Source organism: Lepidochelys kempii, chromosome 8 (assembly GCF_965140265.1).
Source record: "Lepidochelys kempii isolate rLepKem1 chromosome 8, rLepKem1.hap2, whole genome shotgun sequence".
In the NCBI taxonomy this organism is placed as follows: Eukaryota; Metazoa; Chordata; order Testudines; family Cheloniidae; genus Lepidochelys; species Lepidochelys kempii.
In genome coordinates, this window is record NC_133263.1 from 10,283,601 (window position 1) to 10,305,464 (window position 21,864).

At 41.9% G+C, this 21,864-nt stretch overlaps 1 protein-coding gene across 5 annotated transcripts in view; it reads right to left on the reverse strand.

Annotated features, from left to right (window-relative positions):
• SPOCK1 (SPARC (osteonectin), cwcv and kazal like domains proteoglycan 1) overlaps positions 1 to 21,864 on the reverse strand; it is a 471,671-nt gene that overhangs the window by 281,081 nt on the left and 168,726 nt on the right. For all 5 annotated transcript variants that reach the window (XM_073355490.1, XM_073355489.1, XM_073355488.1 and 2 more), the window contains one exon: positions 10,619 to 10,664. In XM_073355490.1, the coding sequence (XP_073211591.1) occupies positions 10,619 to 10,664 (46 nt within the window). The remainder of the gene's footprint in view (positions 1 to 10,618; positions 10,665 to 21,864) is intronic.

The following is a 21,864-nucleotide window of genomic DNA, read 5'->3' on the forward strand; positions in this document are numbered from 1 at the left end:
GGATCCCCCTCACACACACACACACGCACGCACGCACAGGGGGCAATTGGGCCCTGCATGTGGCCCATGGTGCTGCTAATTATTTAAAACCACACCCAGGGCCCTGCAAAGGGGTGTAATCAACTCTCAAAGGTTGGTGAAGGAATCCACCTGGGCCAGAAATACCTTCTTCCAGGCTTCTCTCAGGACATTTGGGCGACAGGGGCATAGTTGCTGAGGAAGGAGAAGTGGTCTCAGAGGCAGTTTGAGATATAGGGGGAGAGGGGGAACCCAGACTGCTGGCTCTGGTTTTAGGGCCCAAGACAAAGGTTCCAATAGCAGGGTGCAAGGGAACTCTCCTCACCTACGAGTGGGGAAACTAACTACTGATGGTGCCAGCTGCCTCCTTTGTCTCAGGTCAGAAGAATGGGGCAGGATGGAAAATGTAGTTCAACTGGGCACCCCCTCAATCCACTGAAATTAACGAGAGCTTTGCCTGAGTAAAAAAATAGGTTTAAGACCCAACTTTTCTAACAGGAGAGAGAGCTGATAATTCTTTGAATTCTTAGACTCTTGCACCCACAGTTCTGGAAAACTCAGCATATCGCTAAGTATAAGCGGAGTTTTCCCACTTATCATGCCCTTCTACTGGCTTATTATTAGGAACAGTAATGATGATTCAATAGCCCCCAACATTTTGAATTCAAAGCCTATGTATTTTCAGTACAAAAAGTGCATCCCATCATTTCCATGGTTTCTATCCTTTGGGTGATGATGCCTTAAAAAATGCCATATGGCAAACACATTGTGCACAGTTTCAAATTGTTTCAACAACTTTAAGTCTATCAAAATCATTTGTCATTTGTGCATAGTACCAGAAATATTAATAACATCTGTTTGCCTATCTAGGAATTTAGCATAGCTATTAAGAATAGAAGTGGCTCTCAGCAGACATTATAAAGAAAGCTGCCTGGGATTTATTTTGTTTGTTTTTTATTTAACAGCTTTCACTCATAATATTGAATAAACTCTTAATGAGTTAATTTACTGGCATATGCAATTAGTTGTCCTTTATTATACACATTTAACTGATATACTGAAACCTTTGAAATGAAACTATTATGCTGTTTTCCTTTATATGCTCCCCCCTTACATGCAGCCTACTGGAAAAGCATGTTAAGCGAGATCTGTCAACTGCTTAAGAACTTTCCAATGACCTTGTCAAAAAGAAAGTCTTTGATTTATTTTTTTAAAAACCCTAACTAAACCTTCCCCTTACGCTCTCTTGCTTCCTACCATCTGCATCTCTGACGGAATCATGTTCAATAATAACGGCTACCAATCATTTTTAGGCTCCAGGCTCTCCATGTTTTTACAGTTCCAACAGCTTGTCACAGTCGGTAGCTCTCTGACCTTTGAACTGGCTTCCAGTAGGTTCATGACTAATACAAAAAACTGAGCTAAAAAGGAATGCTGATCATTGAAGTACACTATTAGAGGATGCTGAACTGTCATAGAAGCCTTCCTTTAGATAGCATGTGAAGCAAAGCTACTTTGCATCCATCTCTAGGGTCTGTCTAGTAGGCGTTAAAGATGCTATGTCCATTTTCGTATAATATAATGAATTGTTCATTCATTGTTAGGGAAAGAAAACAGTTATTTTTTCCTGCATTACAAGCCATCAGAAGGCACACTGAAAAGATGACTACAAAAAATACATGAATCATCTTAACTAAGCCAATAACTTTCCAAAAAAGAGTAAAGTGCCCCGGCCCTCATTATAATATACAAACACACCCACAACCAGACAGTGGAGCTATGCTGCTTTACACAAGCTGAGAATCTGACTCAGTCTAATGTCTGTGTGTAAGCTGATGCTGCTCCATATGCCTTTGCAGGCCAAGCCCGCAGAAGTACAGAACACCTGCAATTACCCCTAAACTCCTGCCCTACCCAAGTCTCAAATAGATTTCAAAGTCAGCCTTGTGTTCACCTCAAGATAAAGACACTGAAACTGCAACCTAGTTAAGAATCCTGTTGGTGATAAACAAGCTAGCCAGTCTCAAAATGATAATGATGCCTAATGATGCAATTCAGCTCCTACTAAGTCTATGGCAAAACTCCCACTGACTACAGGGAGATCAGGCTGGGGTTCCTAATCAGGGAATCTGAACCCAAGAGTCTGAGAATTCTCCAGTCTCCCGCCCACCCCAAGGAATACAAAATAGCTTTTCTGACTCAAAAATTATCGTAGATTTGGTCTTGCCCAGGAGAGCAGAAGAACCTGTTAACGCTGGAATGCTAACATGAACTTCATGGAGTTTTATTTCATGGGGAAAGTCTAAAAGAAAGACTTTTTAATATAAATGCTACTGCTGTTACTAGCAGCCCTTAGAACTTTAAATCCTTCTCACCGTTCCCTTTCCCTTGTTTGGAACTTGCCAGACAACAAGACTGTGGTGGATTATGTGCACATGAAGAGAGAGCATATTCCTTTCTTTTCATCTCAACACTTACCCTTCAAATAATATTTTTATCTTTTACCAAGGTTTAATCTTGTCAATATCACAGTCTTACATTTTAAGTCAGCAATTTTACCTCTCTCCTTTCCTCATCTTCTGGGGAAATGACATATGAAAAGGCCTGTGTCTACAGATTCACTCACTGTACAGAGGATCATCTAGGCATTTTTAGCTTTAAAATTGAACTAAAGCTCCAACAGGTGAATGTCTCATCCCCAAGCCAAGGGGAGAAATTACAGCCTCTGACTGAATGTGCATGCAGTTGATCTAAGGCTAAGCAACTCCTTTCTAACTCAGGGAGGCAGCATTGCCTAGCTGATAGAGAACTAGACTGGGACTCAGGACACCCAGAGCCTAATCCTGGCTTGGCCATTGGCCTGCTGGCTGACCTTGGGCAAGTCACGTCACACCTCCCTGCCTCAGTTTCCCCAAATATAAAATGGGCATAATGATGCTTTCTTCCTTTGAAAGGTTCTGATTGAAAATAACTAGGTTTTATTATTAATCCTATTTGGGTTTTTCTATAAGAAACCCACATAAGATACTGTTCTTTATTTTGGTAGTTCTTTCTGGAAGAATTCTGCCAATGTAGAGTGGGCCAGTGAAAAACCTGTTGCACCATTTAATCACTCAAGATAAGGCTTACCTGGGACTAAAGAGGTGCATAGATCTCTGCACTAGGGTAAATTTCACCCTTGCAGTGCATGGTTCAGTTACTCCTCCTTCTAAAGATAGACCTTTGCATATTCTAGGAAGAGAGATTATACCATGCAAGAGAAATTATCTCTTCCCTTGCTAAACAGACGGGAGCGTGTAACAGATCTGTGTTGTTTGTTTGAATCACTTCAAGGCATCCTGGTGTAATTTAAGATTCTCTCAGATCATTCATATTTTTGCCCACAGCCAGAAATCCAAGTAAACATTGTGCATCAGACACTTGTAGAGAAGACAGTTCAGAATTCTGCAATGCTTTACTAGGAGGTACAGAAGCACAGAGGTTCACAAGGGATTTAGGAGCACAAGTCCCATTCAAAGTTTTGTGCTTCTAAATCCCTTATGAGGTTTTTGAAAAACTCCCCCAAATACTCTTACTGGCTTTTATTACAGATACACAGCTTGATAAAAATCATCATCTGCCGCTTTCATTCCACACTGAAGTACCCTTTCCACATGGATATAGGAACTCCATAGAGAGAGCTGGCTGGGAAACAGGTTTCCCAACCAATGAGACTTTCTGACATTTCAGAAATTTTCCCATTTCACTTTGGGACAAAACAGAAACATCTGAAGTTTTTGAGACACACCCCAGAACAGCAAATGGCCTGGTTCATCAGGGCATTCGCCCGGGAGGTAGGAGAACGGAAGAATTCCCAGGTGAGTGCCATCATCACCAGGTTATTGGCTGTACTGGGGTCTCTCTCTCAAAAACTTCATGTCTCCGTTTTGTCCCAATACGGAAAGGGCAAGTTTTTGAAATCTCAGAAAAACTCAAGGCTCGGGAAATCTGTTTCTCTCTATGGAGTTCCTTCTTTATTCCTGGTGTGGAAAACAAATGGCAGCCAAAGCTCAAGTCTGAAACATACGTGTACAGTCTCATTCCCTGCATCCCTTGCTTTAGCATCTTGCTCATTCAGTCCATCCCTTCCATTCACCAATCTCTTCTCCTTCTTTCATCTCCACTGAGTCGTTCTTCCTCCTCATTCATTCTGTAACTCACATTCATGACTGTATCCACTCTAACTTTCCCTCTACTGACAGGTTTCAGAGTAACAGCCGTGTTAGTCTGTATTCGCAAAAAGAAAAGGAGTACTTGTGGCACCTTAGAGACTAACCAATTTATTTGAGCATGAGCTTTCGTGAGCTACAGCTCACTTCATCGGATGCATACCGTGGAAACTGCAGCAGACTTTATATATACACAGAGAATATGAAACAATACCTCCTCCCACCCCACTGTCCTGCTGGTAATAGCTTATCTAAAGTGATCATCAGGTGGGCCATTTCCAGCACAAATCCAGGTTTTCTCACCCTCCACCCCCCCACACAAATTCACTCTCCTGCTGGTGATAGCCCATCCAAAGTGACAACTCTTTACACAATGTGCATGATAATCAAGTTGGGCTATTTCCTGCACAAATCCAGGTTCTCTCACATCCCCCCCACCCCCATACACACACAAACTCACTCTCCTGCTGGTAATAGCTCATCCAAAGAGTGGTCAGTTTGGATGAGCTATTACCAGCAGGAGAGTGAGTTTGTGTGTGTATGGGGGTGGGGGGATGTGAGAAAACCTGGATTTGTGCAGGAAATAGCCCAACTTGATTATCATGCACATTGTGTAAAGAGTTGTCACTTTGGATGGGCTATCACCAGCAGGAGAGTGAATTTGTGTGGGGGGGTGGAGGGTGAGAAAACCTGGATTTGTGCTGGAAATGGCCCACCTGATGATCACTTTAGATAAGCTATTACCAGCAGGACAGTGGGGTGGGAGGAGGTATTGTTTCATATTCTCTGTGTATATATAAAGTCTGCTGCAGTTTCCACGGTATGCATCCGATGAAGTGAGCTGTAGCTCACAAAAGCTCATGCTCAAATAAATTGGTTAGTCTCTAAGGTGCCACAAGTACTCCTTTTCTTTTTCCCTCTACTGCACACATTCCTGACCTCATTGACACTTAAAGAGGAAGAGAGAGTGAAAAGAGAAACAAGGAGACTAGCAGCCCCAAGATTATCTGGGGGAAAAGTGATCAACCTGGAGGTCAGTAGCTCCCCAGCATGGCAGCAAGGTGTGTGGCTTCACAAACATATGGCTAAGGGAGAACCCTGACTTTCTCAAACTGACACCTCAGGGGCCAGATTCTGATCTCAGAAACTCTACTTTGAGTCTTAAAGTCAGTAGAGATGCCTTGGATTTAGAACCATGTAGCTGAGAACAGAGTTTTGCCCCCAAGCTTTCATGCAATGCACACACGCAATTTCTTGCCCGTGGAGTTTTTATGTTGGGCACATCCTGCATATCATTACATACCAGGAATACTGCACATCAATTTTACCTGTTGAGTTAATTGCTCTTTTCACCTTTGCTAATCAACTGGGCAAAACTGGTTACACAAATTAAAACAGGGCTCTAGGATCTGCACCAGCTTCCAGTGCATTTCCAGGTACAATTTAAGGTGATAGTTTGAACAATAAGCATTCTAGCTACCATCCATTGGCTTACTCACAGGGACACTGGAGGCAGATCTTTCTCAGTGAGGGGCCATTTTTGCCTTGGTTCATGAGAGCTGTACTTCTTTGACCATCAGGTCGAGGCTCATTTATTTTCCCAGGTATTTTTTGTGGGGGAGGCATGAATACCTGGCTACATGACCAAGTATGTGTATTTACATATTGGGGATTGGTGAGAATTGGTTTTGTTCTTATAATATCTATACGGGCATCCAAAACACAGGATGGGTGTGTTTTTCAATAAATATGTTTAAATTGAAAGGCATGTGAATACTTCACCCCACTCTGACTATTGAAAGCCTAACTGAAATATGTTAGATAAAAATAAGGAGCCTATACCTATTTTCCTTTTCCGAGAGAGACCTTAATGACACTCGCAAAGATAACTTACAGGCAGTCTAAGCTGTATTGTATTTATTGACTCTGAATGCCTGTAAGTTGCTCATCATTTCGCTTGTCCTGTCCTTAGGAAAATAGAACATGTCTGTTAATTGCCTGAGAATCCATTTTCTTATATAACTTCCCAATTTATGAGGTCCTATTGCTGAATTGCTCAATCATTAATTTAAAGCATGGATACTAATTAGAAGTCAGAATAAAATAGCCACACTTGGGAGTCTTTGGAAAAGATGTGCAGAGTCACTCCAAAAGCCCTGCAAAGGGAACAATACAGTCACAGGAGGGAGCAGCGAGATTAGAAGTTTGAACGCAAACCAATTACAAACTCGAAGCAGGGAAAGTGACAATATAAATTCTAAGAACACAAGAAGATCAGCATCTCAGGAAATGCAAGATAATAAAAAGTTTCAAATAATGCTGATTAGGAACAGAGGCATGTGGAATATTTATTTAAAATCAAGTTATATGTAAATACAGAATTTAAAAGAAAACAAATTGATGGCCGATTTTTTTTTAATTTCCTTTTACAAATTGAGTTTACCTGTGTGTCCAACAATGTGTCTGCTCACACAAATACTGTTATTGCCTAGGAAATCACAATGATTACACATCCATCTGACTACTTATCCATCTAACTGGTCATTTGTAAACAATGGGAGTTAAATTCACCTCTGCAGAGAGGGCCAGCACAAAGTTTACTCACCACTTAAATCCTACTTAAGTCCTCAAAATAGGGCTTAGCTGGTGTAATGAATTGTGCTGAATGTTCTCCACAGGGGTGAATTTCATCAGTATTGTGGTGACTGTGTATATATTTAGGCATTTCAAAAAAATGTGGTCCTAAGATTGCATCTGAAAAGCAAGAGATGATAAATTCTAGGACACACAAGTACCAGGAGAGAGAAATTTTAAAAGACATGCGATGATTCGGGAAGTTCTACAACTTAAGAGATAAGATACCCAGTAATGAATCAATACTAGTCAGAGAATCCTGCATCACATGGTCAGGAAAACCTGGCCTCTGGAACAGGTTAATGATTTGTCTGAGATTTCATAGCTGAAATACAGTGGCCCCGATTCTCCTATTACACAACAGTTGAAGATTTACATTACACTGTACACTGGAAAAGTGTGCGGCTGACAGAAAAGCAGAGATGCCCTCTATGCAGTAGACATCCGTACACACTACACACAGAACAGGTGATAGCTGGGTCCAGTTAAACATAAAAGGAAGTGTGTCTTTGGAAAACTTAGTTGCCCCATTTGTTTCCCCAGAAAAAGCATATTTTAAAAAGGCCCAAGAACATAATGAAAAGCAACTCCAAGTAGCTTCACCCTATGCCCTTTTGAGATATAGGAGTGATTAGCGTCTCAGTGCCGAAGGCTTTTATATAATGGCATGTCAGCAACATGCTGCCTTTCTGAATATGAGGTGCAGTGGATACATAAATGATTACCAAGATAAAATGGAACCTTCTGATCTTAAGTATACAGTGATGGCCTATTATCAATTTGCTTTACTTTCATGAATGCCTTTTAGACAAACGGATTGTTACAGTTTCTTTGTTTCCACTGCCCTTTACTGAACTGACACCAACCGTCAAGCACAGAACACCTAAAAATATCATGGCTTTTAGTGTGTCCACTGACATTCTGCTGTGATCTCCAGAACAAATGTCTTCCACTACCAGGCCTACTCCCTGAAGAGTGCATTTCTGTCTCCAAATGTCAACGTGTCGTCATCTGTGAGAACATTCCTTAGGTCATTGCTACTCCACATACCCATCTAGCAAGACATACAGGTTTCTTTTCCTGTTGCTTCTAGTTTATCATGCTGGCCATGTTACACAGAAAACTTGTGCTTCTTTTTTCTTATCTCAGGACACATGCCCTGTGCACTGGGCTCCTTAGATCGCTGACCTGCTTGCTTAATGTTACCAGGTTTCTCTGGACAGGGACCAGGGTCGGCTGCGCAGTATCTTCTGTGACCGGCCTTTCTGATTCCGATTGCCCATATCCAGTGCTGCTGTGCACTAGTTGGCTCCTTCAATCCTTGCTGAATGCTGACCTATTTCAGTGCATAGCAGGGAGAAAAGTCTTATGTAGGTCACATCCTTCCTTTTCAGAACATTTTCTTTACCCCTGCAGGCTTCCTTACACTCAAGACGACAATTGGGTTTTAAACAATCCTTGTAGTGCCAGTATGATTCAGTTGCTAATACTCACCTTTGGGTTATGGGTCACGTTTTCAAGCCCAAACCAAGACATTTTTTGCACATAATCATTGTTGAAAGCTGCAGCGCAGAGTACTAAGGGATGGTGAATTGGTAGAGGTTCCTTCGGTCAAGTAAGACACTATACTAGATCCGGTTGGGCAAGTAAATATTTTGATACTTAACTCGTTTTTCACTGTATCCGATATTACATATTGAAATATGAGATGTGAATAAAATTTGGCAGGAAACAAATTCCATTTCTTCAGCTTGCATGTTGTATTAATGTTGCTTTCTCCTGGTAAGCTGAATGTGAACAACGTGTTTTCTCAAGTGAACACAAGAATTCAGTCATCCTAAGGTCTCCTTGTTTGTGCTTTTGTATTATTGCACCATATCTATTTTCTCTCATTTGGCTACTATTTTAGGGCTTGTCTGTGACAATTTGGGGGTTCTGTCTGTATTATTTCTGAATTGTGGACAATTTTATGAAACTGTATTGGATATGGATCCACCATGAATTAGCAGGGCTGTGTCAAGCCCCGATCAGGCCAAAGACAATAGGGGGCAATTAGCACTCCATGTCATCTATTCAAAGTACAATACCTTGGGACAATGGCTTTGATGTAGCTGGGAGAGGACACCTCCTCCCTTTATCTGAAGGGAGGGAAATTTGCGTGCCATGGAAAAGTACCAAAAGACTGAACAAAAGAAGGTGATCACAGCAGGAGTCTATAAAGGGACTCACCGGGAGGGGCGTTTGGGAGGGAGCCATCTTGCACCAGATTAAGATGTGGAGGTTGCTGCAGAGGTGATACAGGCAAAGGGGTCGAGGACCCTCCCCTGCATGAGCTACGGAACACGGATGATCTTCCAAAGTAAGGGTGAGCTAGTGAGGGTCATTAAGTTTAGGATGTTTTATTGTTCTGTACAAAATGTACTCTCACATGCTTTTTCATGATTAAATAGGAGCATAAAGATGTTACTGGGCAACACGTGTGTTTTGACTACTTCACAACTACTGAGTGCCTCTGGGACACTGAAACTGCAAACCAGAAGCTTCACACCTGTTGGGTGCAGTTCTGGGAGAGGGAAGCATTTAAATATGGGGGAGTCTGAAGGGTAAGTGTTGCACCCAGAGGGGCTAGGCAGATGAACAGTGGGTTACAACACTTGGAATGGGGGGCAGATAGAAAGTGTGCATCCTGAGAATGTGCCTAGGGACGCCAAGATTGGGGCAGTGGCTGGATGCCATTCAGGCTCCAGGAGCTTGAAACACCATAGAAATCCAGAGCACAGAGGCTGGAATTCCCCTCACAGTAGTCCCAGTGAGGGGCCAGAAAAGGGCACTCACCAGGATCTGTGACCATGTTATTACACTGATATCAATATGCTGCTACATTTCCCCAATTAGCCAGGTCTACACTACGGAGTTAGGTAGACACTTATGGCGACCTAACTCTAAGTGTCTACACTACATCATTGCTCCCACCGATGCAAGTCCCGCACTATACCGACCAAATAACTCCACCTCCATGAGAGGTGTAGCACTTAGGTCGATGTACTTAGGGCGACAGCATCTGTACAGACAATGCGGTACTTGCATCATCTGTCAGTTCTGCACCTTGTCTGGTGCGGAGAGCCTGGCCTCTCAGCTAGCTGGGGGTTCCATAGGGAGCTGAAAGCCAGGTTGGTGCACGTGCTCCTGGTGAGGACATGCACCACTGACAAAAGGAGGTTGACTTAACTGTGTAGTGTAGACAAGGCCTTAGACAAACACTCAGATGGTGGGAATATTGCCATGACTTAACTGACTGAGGCAAAGAAAGTGCAAATTGTTTTAGGAGTCATAGCTAGTACCAGCAGACATACAACAGCGTCTTCGCTTGGGAACCAATTCTGCAGTCCATTCTCAGACTTAAAATGCCACTGAACGCAAGTAAGGGGCACGTGAGTGTTAGACAATAAAAACAATGTAAGTTGCAAAAATACCCATTTAACTCAGTTTTCAACAACTGTTAATGTATGTTAAGTAACTCATGTTAGATACAGTGTATCTTTCTAAGTATACACATTACCACCACATGCAAACAGGAATGGAAGAGCACTGAAAAAACACAGTTGTAAAATACAAGGCTAAGTCAAACCCTCAGATTTAAGGTATCCCAAACTTTGAATAAATTTGGAGTTGGATCAAATTTTGCGGCACAGCCCACCTCTGACCGAAAGAAAGAGAGAAAAAGAGAGGTATGTGTGTACATCATGAAATATTTTTACCTTGATCAAATGGTTTGTTTGGGTTCCAGTTTCTGAAATAATCATCCTAAATGGGGGGGGAAAAATAGGAAATTTAGAGAAAACGTAAGCAGTCTTTTTGTACAATTTTACAAACAATACCTGCCTTCTCACTGCTCTCTGAAAATAAAATAAAAATTAAACAGATAAAACCATGAGCACAGTACATCATAAGATACAGACTGAACACCATTTGGTAAATTAAAATTAAGAAAAACTTACAGGATTCAGCATTTCACTTCAATGCCCTCTGCCAAAATTGTTTTTGCAAGTCTGGATTTTCATCAAATAACTTCTGTAATCTCCAGATCATTTCCTAGCATCTTACAATGACGTGACAACTTGTGGCAATAATGGAGATAGTATGTTGTTTGAAGAATGCAGTATGTGCCAAATCAGGCTACTCCCATTACCATACACCAGTGTAAATCCAGAATAATTCCACTGATCTTAGTGCAACTGCTCCAGATTTACCGTGGTGTAGTACATCACGATTTGACCTTAAACTCTGCACTTCAGTTCTAGCAAACACAAAGTAGCAATGATGTAATTGAGCTATATTTGTCCATGTTCCCATTAGGATAGGAGTTTGTAACTCAGCTCTGAAAACGTTATTCTACAATGTGACTTACAGCTTTGTTTTGTAACTCAGATTCTCACTTAATTTACAGCAGAAAACATAGGAAATAACTTATCAGAAGCCACTAGTGTATCTAGACAATAAATACCCTGTTTTCAAAAATAAGTGTATACAAACCTTCTAGCCGAAAGCATAGAAAACCCCTTTCATGCCTCTGCCTAAAGTGAATTTTATACTCCTAGCAAATGTTTATACGTTGGGTAATTTTATATCGCTCCAGCACGCCATCAGCTTAGGCCCTGAAGTATGTAGATTCAAACACAAGCCCCTTTATTTGGTTTCGGTATACAGTAACTCCACACTTAACATTGTAGTTCTGTTCCTGAAAAATTCAACTAAGTGAAACTATGTTAAGCGAATCCAATTTCCCCATAAGAATTAATGTAAATAGCGGGGGTTAGGTTCCAGGGAAATTTCTTTTTGCCGGACAAAAGGCATTCTATACATTTTAAACAATTTTAAACAAGCAATTTAATACAGGTATAAGTTTTAAACAGAGGAGATGCCCCTGCCTGACCCTACACAGGCACAGCCCCCTGGCACTGGAGATGAGGCAGGCAAGGAGGGTGAAGGTGTTGTAGGCTAGGAGAAGCATGTTGCGCAGCAGCTTCCCCTACTCTGCAAGCACCAGGTGTGGGGGGGGAGGCCTCAACCCTCAGCCTGCCCACTCCCCCCTTTCCCCTAAGCCCCCATCCTTGACCCACCTCTTCTCCCCACTACCTCCTCCCCCTTTACTTTGCATGCTGCGTCCTCACTCCTCCCCCCTCCCTTCCCTCCCTTCTAAACGCTGCCAGCCAGCTGATTGCCACGGGCAGGAGGCAGGAGAGGGAGCCGGGAGGCACGCCGAGACCTCACTCCTCCCCCCGCCCTCCTGCCTGGGGCAATCAGCTGGCTTGCGGCATTTTGGAGGGAGGGGGGAGGAGTGAGGACTTGGCGCACAGGCTCCCCCTTTTCCCCCCCCGCCTCCTGCCTGAGGCAATCAGCTGGCTTGCGGCATTCCGGAGGCAGGGGAGGGAGGGGGAGCCTGCGTGCCAAGTCCTTGCTCCTCCCCCCTCCCTCCAGAATGCCGCAAGCCAGCTGATTGCCGTGGGCAGGAGGCAGGGGGAGGAGGGGGTAGGCACTGATACGCGGGGTCTGCCGGTGGGCGGGAGCCACTGGGCGTGGGGGGGGCATAGGAAGGCTGCCAGCTGTGGAGAAAGCAGGCAGCCAAACAACGTAAGAGTGGAGCATTGCACAACTTTAAACGAGCATGTTCCCTAACTGATCAGCAATGTAACAATGAAACAACGTTAACCGGGATGACTTTAAGTGAGGAGTTGCTGTATTCCATATACCTCTCACATAGCCTTCTTGAGCAGAAGTGATCAAAACTGAACAAAGGATTTGAAGTGAAGGTGCACAATAGATTTATATGCGATTATAATTATTGCATATTATTCTTTGTGCCTTTCTCACCCTTTGCAACCGGCTCACTTTGCATGCTGGCCTCACTCTATGACCTGGCATTGAGTGGTTGTAGGACTATAGCCTCCTTTGGGGGCACCTTATACGCTTAGAGGAGGATGGATGGGGGCCTCCTGTGTTCAGCGAGCACTGGGGATGCAATTCTGCCTGGCTCTTACATTGACTATATCATTGGAGAGTGGAATAGGGCTTCCTGTGCCATCCCATTTGCACACCCACATATGGGTAAGCAACTCTGGCCCAAAGCCTGTAAAGACCAAGGATAGTTATGATACCCAGTAGCAGCTTCAGCAAAGATGATTATTTATAATTTATTTTATAGGCATCAAAAGCGTTCTAGGCTTTTTCTTCAAAAGGACAGGATCTGGCACCAAGAATGGAGACTCAGCCTTGCCTTTGAATTCTTTAGCTTTGTTATGCTGAAAATCTTATTTTCATACAATGTTTTGTAATTGATTATGCTTTGCTGCTGGATTTACCAAGCATTAATCACTTCTGATTAATGAGACTTTTTTAAACCGAGTCCTTTCTTCTGGTAGCAGAATATTCTCTTTTTATTACTTACAATTTTTTAAGTGTTCATTTTGCTATTTTTTTTTAAAGCAACAGAAACTGTTTAATAATTCATAGCCCACAAAAGATTTCTTATGCTGCTGGCATATGGAACTAGTTCTGAAATCAGGAGTAGAGGATAAACCTGATGTGCAGGCATTTGAAAAGGGTTTTAGCTTAATTTCAGTGTTAAATGAACATTTTACTGCAAACACACCTTGTGCTTAATAAGGTGCAAAATATAGAATTTTTTAAACCTTTGTCTAGTCCATCTTCTAATCCTATTTGTCCTTTTTTAAAAAAGAGCAAAAAGAAGCTGAAATAATTTTGTTTTAGAACATTTATGACCAGACTTCATGCCAAAATATCATAGGAAAATACACAACAAAAAAACCCTACAAAAGGGAAGAAAGTTTGAGTTTTGTTGGTGTGGTTTTTGTTTTGTTTTTAATAAAAGCTTTAATGGCTTACAAAAGAGTAAATAATTAGTACACGCAGCTTCAGAGAGACAACTGCTCAACTGTGAAGCAAAGCAATACAAAACAAAACAAAAACAAAAACCCATAACACTAAGTTTCAATCCGATGACATTCATTTCTGGCCGAGCCAGGAGCTGATTGGTATATTAAGGGCGAAATTACCCATTCATTTCTGTACAGAAGGCCGAGAAAAAAGTTTGTCATATTTAAGTCCTACCTAAGATGATGATTTAAGTGATGTGTTGACTCTGTGTTGGTTCTCTGCAGAGGGGTGAAATTCACCCTAAACTAATTTGATATACGATTTTTGAAACCATATTTTTAGAACTACAAGATGCTCTTAATATAGCTCTCACTGTAAACGGGTCTTTCAAGCGGCTCCCTTATTACTGCTACTTCCTACAACTCAGTCCAGTACACTGATATTAGGTCATTTAATGCCTCTCTGTGTGAAGAGGCATCAAAACGTGCAGAAATGTAGGTGACAGTTCTCTACGGCAAGTTGTGGCACAGTCTGCCATTGAAGGTGATAAAATAAAAATATAACTGGCAATAAGATTGGCTAAAAAATTAATTCTAAACACAAAATAATGAAACAAAATATCAGAACTGCTGCACAGAAACACATGCAGTTTCAGCTTTTTTAATTAGGATCGGTAGTAACATATGTGGCTAGTTCTTCCAGTGTATGAGGATCAATTTCTGCACAACTGTACAGTACCAGTGGAGTTTTTAATGAGACCTACACTTCTCCACAGGACTAGAAAAGCCTGATCAAGCCCTGCCCATGATTCCATGCAGCTGTGTAACCTGCAGAAGCTTGTAATAGGTTTAACAGTGCATTATACATGTTCATTATTTTTATCCCTAAACACCCTCTTTGTTGCTGAATGGAATATAGGCCTAGTTTGACCATCGCCATCTCAGTCAACATCAGGGGCTTAACAGGTGATCTCCAGAAAGTGCAAGTCTCTGTATCTTACACTAAAAATCTGAGCTCTGTAGCTAGGGTTCCCAGCCCTGAGGTGCAAAAAACCCAGGATATCTGGGATGATCCTGAGCCCATAAAATTGGACAGTTAGCAGTGTATACTGAGCCGTCTTACAGATTTTCCCAAGACAGCTATCTCAAAAGAGAAATCCTTGGAAAATCTGGACAGGTGGCAACCTTACCTGTAACTGAGGTCTGCAACAGAATTGCGGCTCAGACACAGAGGGGGACACAACACACACTGACCAGTGGGTTACACTTGAATCTTTATACACATACCTTTGAACTCACTATCAGGTCTGCCATTACATGCATTGCCAGAACCACACAAGTTACTGTCTGCAGCAACCTTAAGGGACAACCTATCATCATTTTACCTTTTCTTAAAACAAGGCCTTGTACATTTTAAAGAGGAAAATTTAGATTAAAATGGAAAAAATCACAAGAACTCCATATTCAACACAATATGAAATATTTCAATTCAGCAATACTGCTGTGGTACCTTATGGGAGCTGAATTTTGGGTGCCTCAGGCTCTCATTCTTCTCTATATGTCGAGTACCCTGGTCAGACTACATCTCCCATGATGCACTACAGTCTCCCTCATGACAAGGGAAGGGTGTTTCATTTATGTGAGTCTCTGCCAATCTGCATCATGGGAGATGTCGTCTGACCAGGGAGTTCAGCCCACAGACAGGAATGGGAGAACGAGGAAATTACGCAACAACAGCCATGAGGCATCGTATCGTAGTGGAATATCCTAATCAAAATATTTCACTTTTTGGCTAAAATACTTTAGATTTTAACAAAACCTCCAATAACTTCAGGTTTTTCAACAAAACCCTGAACATTTCTGTCAGATGCTTTTCATGAAAAATTCTGTTTACTCAAAAATGCAGTTATCCATCCTAAAAAAAAAAAAAATAATTAAAGTTCACAGAATATTTTTGTTGAACCCCCCCCCCCGCAGGCAGGCTCTCTGGTGTTTGTGCTCCTGGCAGGCAAGACGCACAGATGTACCGTATCGACGGCAGTGTTCGATATCCCAAAGCAGGAGGCTCTTCTGCTTTGGCACTAACGGTCTGTCTACCCTGGAGCTGGGAGGTGTAATTCTAAGCGTGCGAAGATGTGCCTCCAATAGTTCTGCTTAAGCTAGCAAGCGTGCCCATGGCCGCGTGGGAGGTGCTTGGGCTGGCAGCCCAAATACACACCCAGGTGGGCAGGCAGGACTGTACCTGGGGCATCTAGCCACCAGCACTGCAGCGTCCACGCTGCGGTTCTTAGGCTCTAGTTTAAGCAGAGCTCGTGCAGGTATGTCTATGCAAACTGGTAGTCACACCTCCCAGTTTAAATGTAGACATACCCTCAAAATGAAGAGGGACCAGAGCTGGAGCAAGTATCCACTGCAACCTTTTAAGGGATCCCGGCTCCCACTCCTGCATCTCCTCCCCCAGGATTCCTAGACACAATCTGGTGGGATATCCATAATCCTGCCAGGGACTGTCACTGAAACAAAGGGCCATCCTTTCTATTACTGTCCTTCTGTCCCTACCTCCACTGCCTGCTCCCATTTCCCAAATGTTGCCTGCCCGTCCCTCTTCACCCTAGCTAGGCATTGGCAGGGGCATTAAGAGCAGAGGGAAAAGTCTTCTTGCAGTGCTCCTGGTGACTAATAGGTATAATTCAAGCAAAGACTGTTGCCAAGTCTTTGAAGCCCTGGTGGATGGCTAAGATTCCAGCAGCGATGTAGGAATGCATAACAGGAATGCCAAATGCAAAGTCATACCCACTGCATAACACTTGGCAGCCTTGCTTACACTACCTTTTGCTGCAGCTTTTCAAAGAAGCAATGTGATGCACCATACTATGGGTCCATTACATATGTCTACACTGCAATTAAGAACCTGCAGCTGGCCCTCGTGCCAGCTGACCCAGGCTCACAGGGCTCGGGCTAGGGGGCTGTTTAATGGTCGTGTAGGAGTTCAGACTTGGGATGCAGCCCAGGGTCTAGGACCCTGAGAGGTGGGAGGGTCCCAGAACTTGGGTTGCAGCCTGAAACCAAATGTCTGCACTACAATTAAACAGCCCTGTGAGCTCAAGCTCTGTGAGCCTGAGTCAGCTGGCACAGGCCAGCCACGGGTGTCTAACTGCACTGTAGCCATACCCTTAGACTACCACATAGAAATTTGTCCTGTCTGCCAGGATGTGTGCAACTGCGGATAGATCTGCTTCCCCTTTCTGTGTTGGTCAGGGCAGAATTCAGCCTGAAGTCAGCAGAATAGCGGATAAGAAAATGGATATATTTCCATGCAAAGTTTCATGGAATATTTCCCCCTCCATTTTCCATCAATATTTCTTGACCAGCTCTACTGAGCAGATAGACAAGATATCAGCTTCCTGTTTCTTCAGTGATTTTTAATTTATTCTTCTTGTAAAGGGACTGATCTTGTCAAGAGACTGCTCACTGCAACAAAAATAAGTCTAGCCACAAGCTGGAAACGCACCTGCTTTATTTATGCACATCACAACAGAGTATGGGGGAGGGGGCTAGGAACTCTCACCGACTAATCAGGAAGTAAAGGATGTGGAGAACATGGCTCAGTCCCATAATATTTGGAGTCATCCTTATTATAACCTCTTTACTACAATTATATTAAACAACAATTTAAAAGTAATTTTAATATAAGCCTATTACAAACTGAATGAAGCAATTATAAATAAGTCACAATTTTCTGTTTTTAAAACAGCCTTTGCTAAATATATCTCAGCACTTCTGAGAGGAGTCATGATTTTAAAAAAATACTCTTTATATGAATAATTTAGCATGAAAACATAGGTAATGACTGAATCAGGCTTGCACTGTAATTAATGAGTAAAGAAAGCAACCATACCATTCATGTGCATTTGATAAATTGAATCTACTGGGTGTATAATTGGGGGGGAAGTAACCTGGGAGCTAAAACACATTAATAACGGAGATTGACAGTTTAGAATATAATATACATTGTACTGTTACAAATTCTATTATTCATTCTGTGGCTATTTGCAATTTGAAAGTAAAAAAACCTACCTCAACTTCCTGCGTACGTAAGCATTATAAATGAGAAAAAATAAATAAATAAAAGAATGAACTCAAACAATACAAAAGAATGTTAACATTTTCCACTTTGGTCTCCCCTCCCACCCCCCAGCAAATTTTAAAAGTATAATCACTAGGTTCAGGAGACCTGAACCTTCAAATGACATCTGTATATTTTACTTTTTTGACAAGCTACTAGCATCCTTTGCTAGTCAGAATTTAGTTATTTTGTCAGCTGGCCTAATGACCATTTGCAAACAAGTTATTTGTCCCAAAAAAGATCGGAAACCAAAGAACCATTTCCTTTTGGCTGAAAAAACAAAGGCATGGGTTGTTTTCCCTCCTCCCCCTGCACCATAGCTAATAGATTTTTTTAAAAAACGGTTTTCATTCAACACCTTAACAAGTTAAAATACATTTGACTATTGATAGATTCAATAGGAAAGGCAAAACTGAGCATGTTTCCATTGTTTAATGAGAACAGAACCCTGAGGCCATGAACCTACAACAGATTTTTTTTTCCTACAGCAATATTTCTGCAAGACGACAATACCTTCCTCGAAGTCTGTGCTCATGTTTGCTTTTACCACATTAAAAGTACCCTGCTATGCATAAAATAATCACTAATAGGAGTTTTGCTTACGGATCTGGACACTAAGTCAATCCTTTAAGTATGTTAGAGTAAAATTCAACTCCGTTCAAAGGGCCTGCCCAAGGACCTGTGCATCACTAAAATCCTGTAATAAGGTTCTCAGTGGAACTCAGATGGATCTTGTGTAGGATCTCTGCACAGGGACCTATCTGACCAGCTAGTGAGTGCATATTCAGTTATATGAAAGTGTTATACAGCAACACAATAAAAACCAGAGGGTCACCCTTACTCACAGTCACATTGAGGTACTCACTGTGGGTAGTCCCATTAACTTCAGGGGCACTACTTGTACCGTAAGGTACCAGTCAATGTGAATAAGAATAAATTAGAACTGGACCCTAAGTTACAGTTTCTGTTTATGATGTTTGAGGTCAACATCTAATAGTAGCAGGATAATTGAGAGCCCAGTAAAACACTAAATGTTGCATCCACACTACCAAAGCCTAAAGCTACAGCATATTTTAGAGAGTCAAAATCTCAGGTATATGAATGCAGAGGCTGCCTTTGAAAAATTGGTCCTGTGTATCTTGCCTTGTGGCAAAAATATGCAGTTACTGTGGAAGTGAAAATAATACGTTGTTCCTCAACATGCATAAGCCAACCAAACACACGTGACATTTACTGACAGAACTCTAGAGGCTCACTCACAGTTTACAAAATTTATCTTTCCTTACACTAAGAGCCTGACAAAAGACCTTGTACAACCAGAAATGAAATGCAGCTTCTGCGACATTGTCTTCATTATTACATCTAAATGTTCACCAACTCTTGACTACACAAGAAAAAAAAGTGCAAGATGTCAATGATCACGGTAAAAGTCTTTTAAAGCCACAGAGAATGATTTAGCCTCTGACCTGCTTTTTGTTCACCATGGCTAACCCACCTCATGCCCTACGGCCAGCTGAGGAGGAAGCCTTTTGCACGGAAAGCTCTGTGAGGATTTCCAGGTGAAGATTTCCCTATAGCATCCCATTGTGAGAGTGGGGGTTGTCCCCACGGTAAACCTGCGCGACCTGCCCCACACCTGGAAGATGGATAGTATGTCTGACTCCTCCTTTCCCTTTGGAACTGCACTCCTAAGGTCTCCCGAGCCTGAGGAATTTATGAGACCCCTGGGGCTCTATTACATTTTCCTGGTCTGTGAGCCTGGAGGGGGAGACATTTTTCATCCCCACTAGCTTTGCCCCAAGCCCTTCCAGTTTCTTTCCCTTCCCCCAGGGAGGGACTTTGGACAAGCAAAGATGGCAGGTCCTGGGTGTGGGTGCTACAGAATCCATTGAATGGAAGCGGAGAAATCCATGTCTGCTGGACCCCTACATGCATAGATCAATGTGGGATTCAGAATGTATAGCAAGAAAGACAGAAGGAGCTACTGTCAAGATAGTTGGTGTTCTCCTCTAAGCTCCATCTCCTGGAGTCTTGGATTTAGAGGAGAATACCAGTTTTTATTTAAAAAGAAAAGTTTGTAGCCTTCGTGGCTATGAAGAAAAGTTTGAAAATGTTACCCAAGTGCGTCCTAATGGCTCAGAAAGCAGAAGGCAAATAACAAGAACCCAACATTTAATTTAAAAAGAAAAGAAAAAAACAATTAATGTTTTTTAGGCCAGTCTCATGATTTGTGAGCTTTTGGGATTAGCAATAATGAGAGAGACACGGAAGAAAGAAAAATTTAAAATGTTAAAATTTCTAGCACTTTTGGCTCAGCTCTTGTGGAAGAGTTTAGGAAATGTGAAGGAAAGAAGAAGGGACTGGGTCATTTTAGTCACAAGAAGAGCGCAAAAATATGGATGCAAAGGCATCCCTCTGTCCATCCTTTCAGCAATTATAGATCATCTGGGGACACAGGAAACATCAATAAAGCCACTGCGGGGAAGCTAAATGAATTCTTTGTATCAGTCTTCACTGCAGAGGATGTGAGGGAGGTGCCCACACCTGAGCCATTCTTTTTAGGTGACACATCTGAGGAACCTTGCCTGGCTGAGGTATCAATAGATGAGATTTTGGAACAAATCAATAAGTGAAACAGTAATAAGTCACCAGGACCAGATGGTGTTTACCCAAGAGTTCTGAAGGAACTCAAATGTGAAACTGCAGAACTATTAACTGTGGTTTGTAACCTATCATTTAAATCAGCTTCAATACTAAATGACTGGAGGATAGCTAATGTGACATCAATTTTTTTAAAAGGCTCCGGAAGCGATCCTGGCAATTATAGACCAGTAAACCTAACTTCAGTACCAGGCAAATTAGTGAAACTATAGTAAAGAACTGAATCATCAGACACACAGATGAACACAATGTGTTGGGGAAGAGTCAACACAGCTTGTATAAAGAGAAATCATGCCTCACCAGTCTATTAGAATTCTTTGAGGGTGTCAACAAACATGGACAAGGGTGATCCAGTAGATAAAGCATACTTGGACTTTCAAAAAACCTTTGACAAGGTCTCTCATCAAAGGGTCTTAAGCAAAATAAGAAGTCATGGGATAAGAAGGGAGGTCCTCTTATGGATAAGTAACTGGTTAAAAGAGAGGAAACAAAGGGTAGGAATAAATGGTCAGTTTTCAGAAGGGAGAGAGGTAAATTGTGGTGCCCCCAAAGAGCTGTACTGGGACCAGAGCTGTTCAACTTATTTATAAATTATTTGAAAAAAGGGGTAAAACAGTGAGGTGCAAAATTCGCAGATGGTACAAAATTACTCAGGATAGTTAAGTCCAACACAGACTGTGAAGCACTACAAAGGGATCTTACAAAACTGGGTGACTGGGCAACAAAATGTCTGATGAAATTCAGTGTTGATAAATGAAAAGTAATGCACACTGGAAACCATAATCCCAACTATGCATACGAAATGATGAGGTCTCAATAAACTGTTACCACTCAAGAAAGAGATCTTGGTGTCATTGTGGATAGGTCTCTGAAAACATCTGCTCAATGTGCAGCAGCAGTCAAAAAAAGCTAACAATGTTAGGAACCACTAAGAAAGGGATAGACAATAAGACAGTAAATATCGTATTGCCTCTATATAAATCATACAATTTTTAAAAAATGTTAGAATTGGAAAAGGTACAGAAAGGGGCAACAAAAATGATTAGGGGTAATGAACAGCTTCCATCTGAGGAGAAATTAAAGAGACTGGTTCTGTTCATCTTAGAAAAGAGATAACTAAGAGAGATGTGAGAGAGGTTTACAAAATCATGAATGGTGTGGAGAAAGTGAAGACGGAAGTTTATTTACTCCATCACATAACACAAAACCAGGCATCACCCAATGAAATTAATAGGCAGCAGGTTTAAAACAAACATAAGGAAGTAATTCACATAATGCATAATGAAACTGTGGAACCCACTGCCATGGGATACTGTGAAGGCCA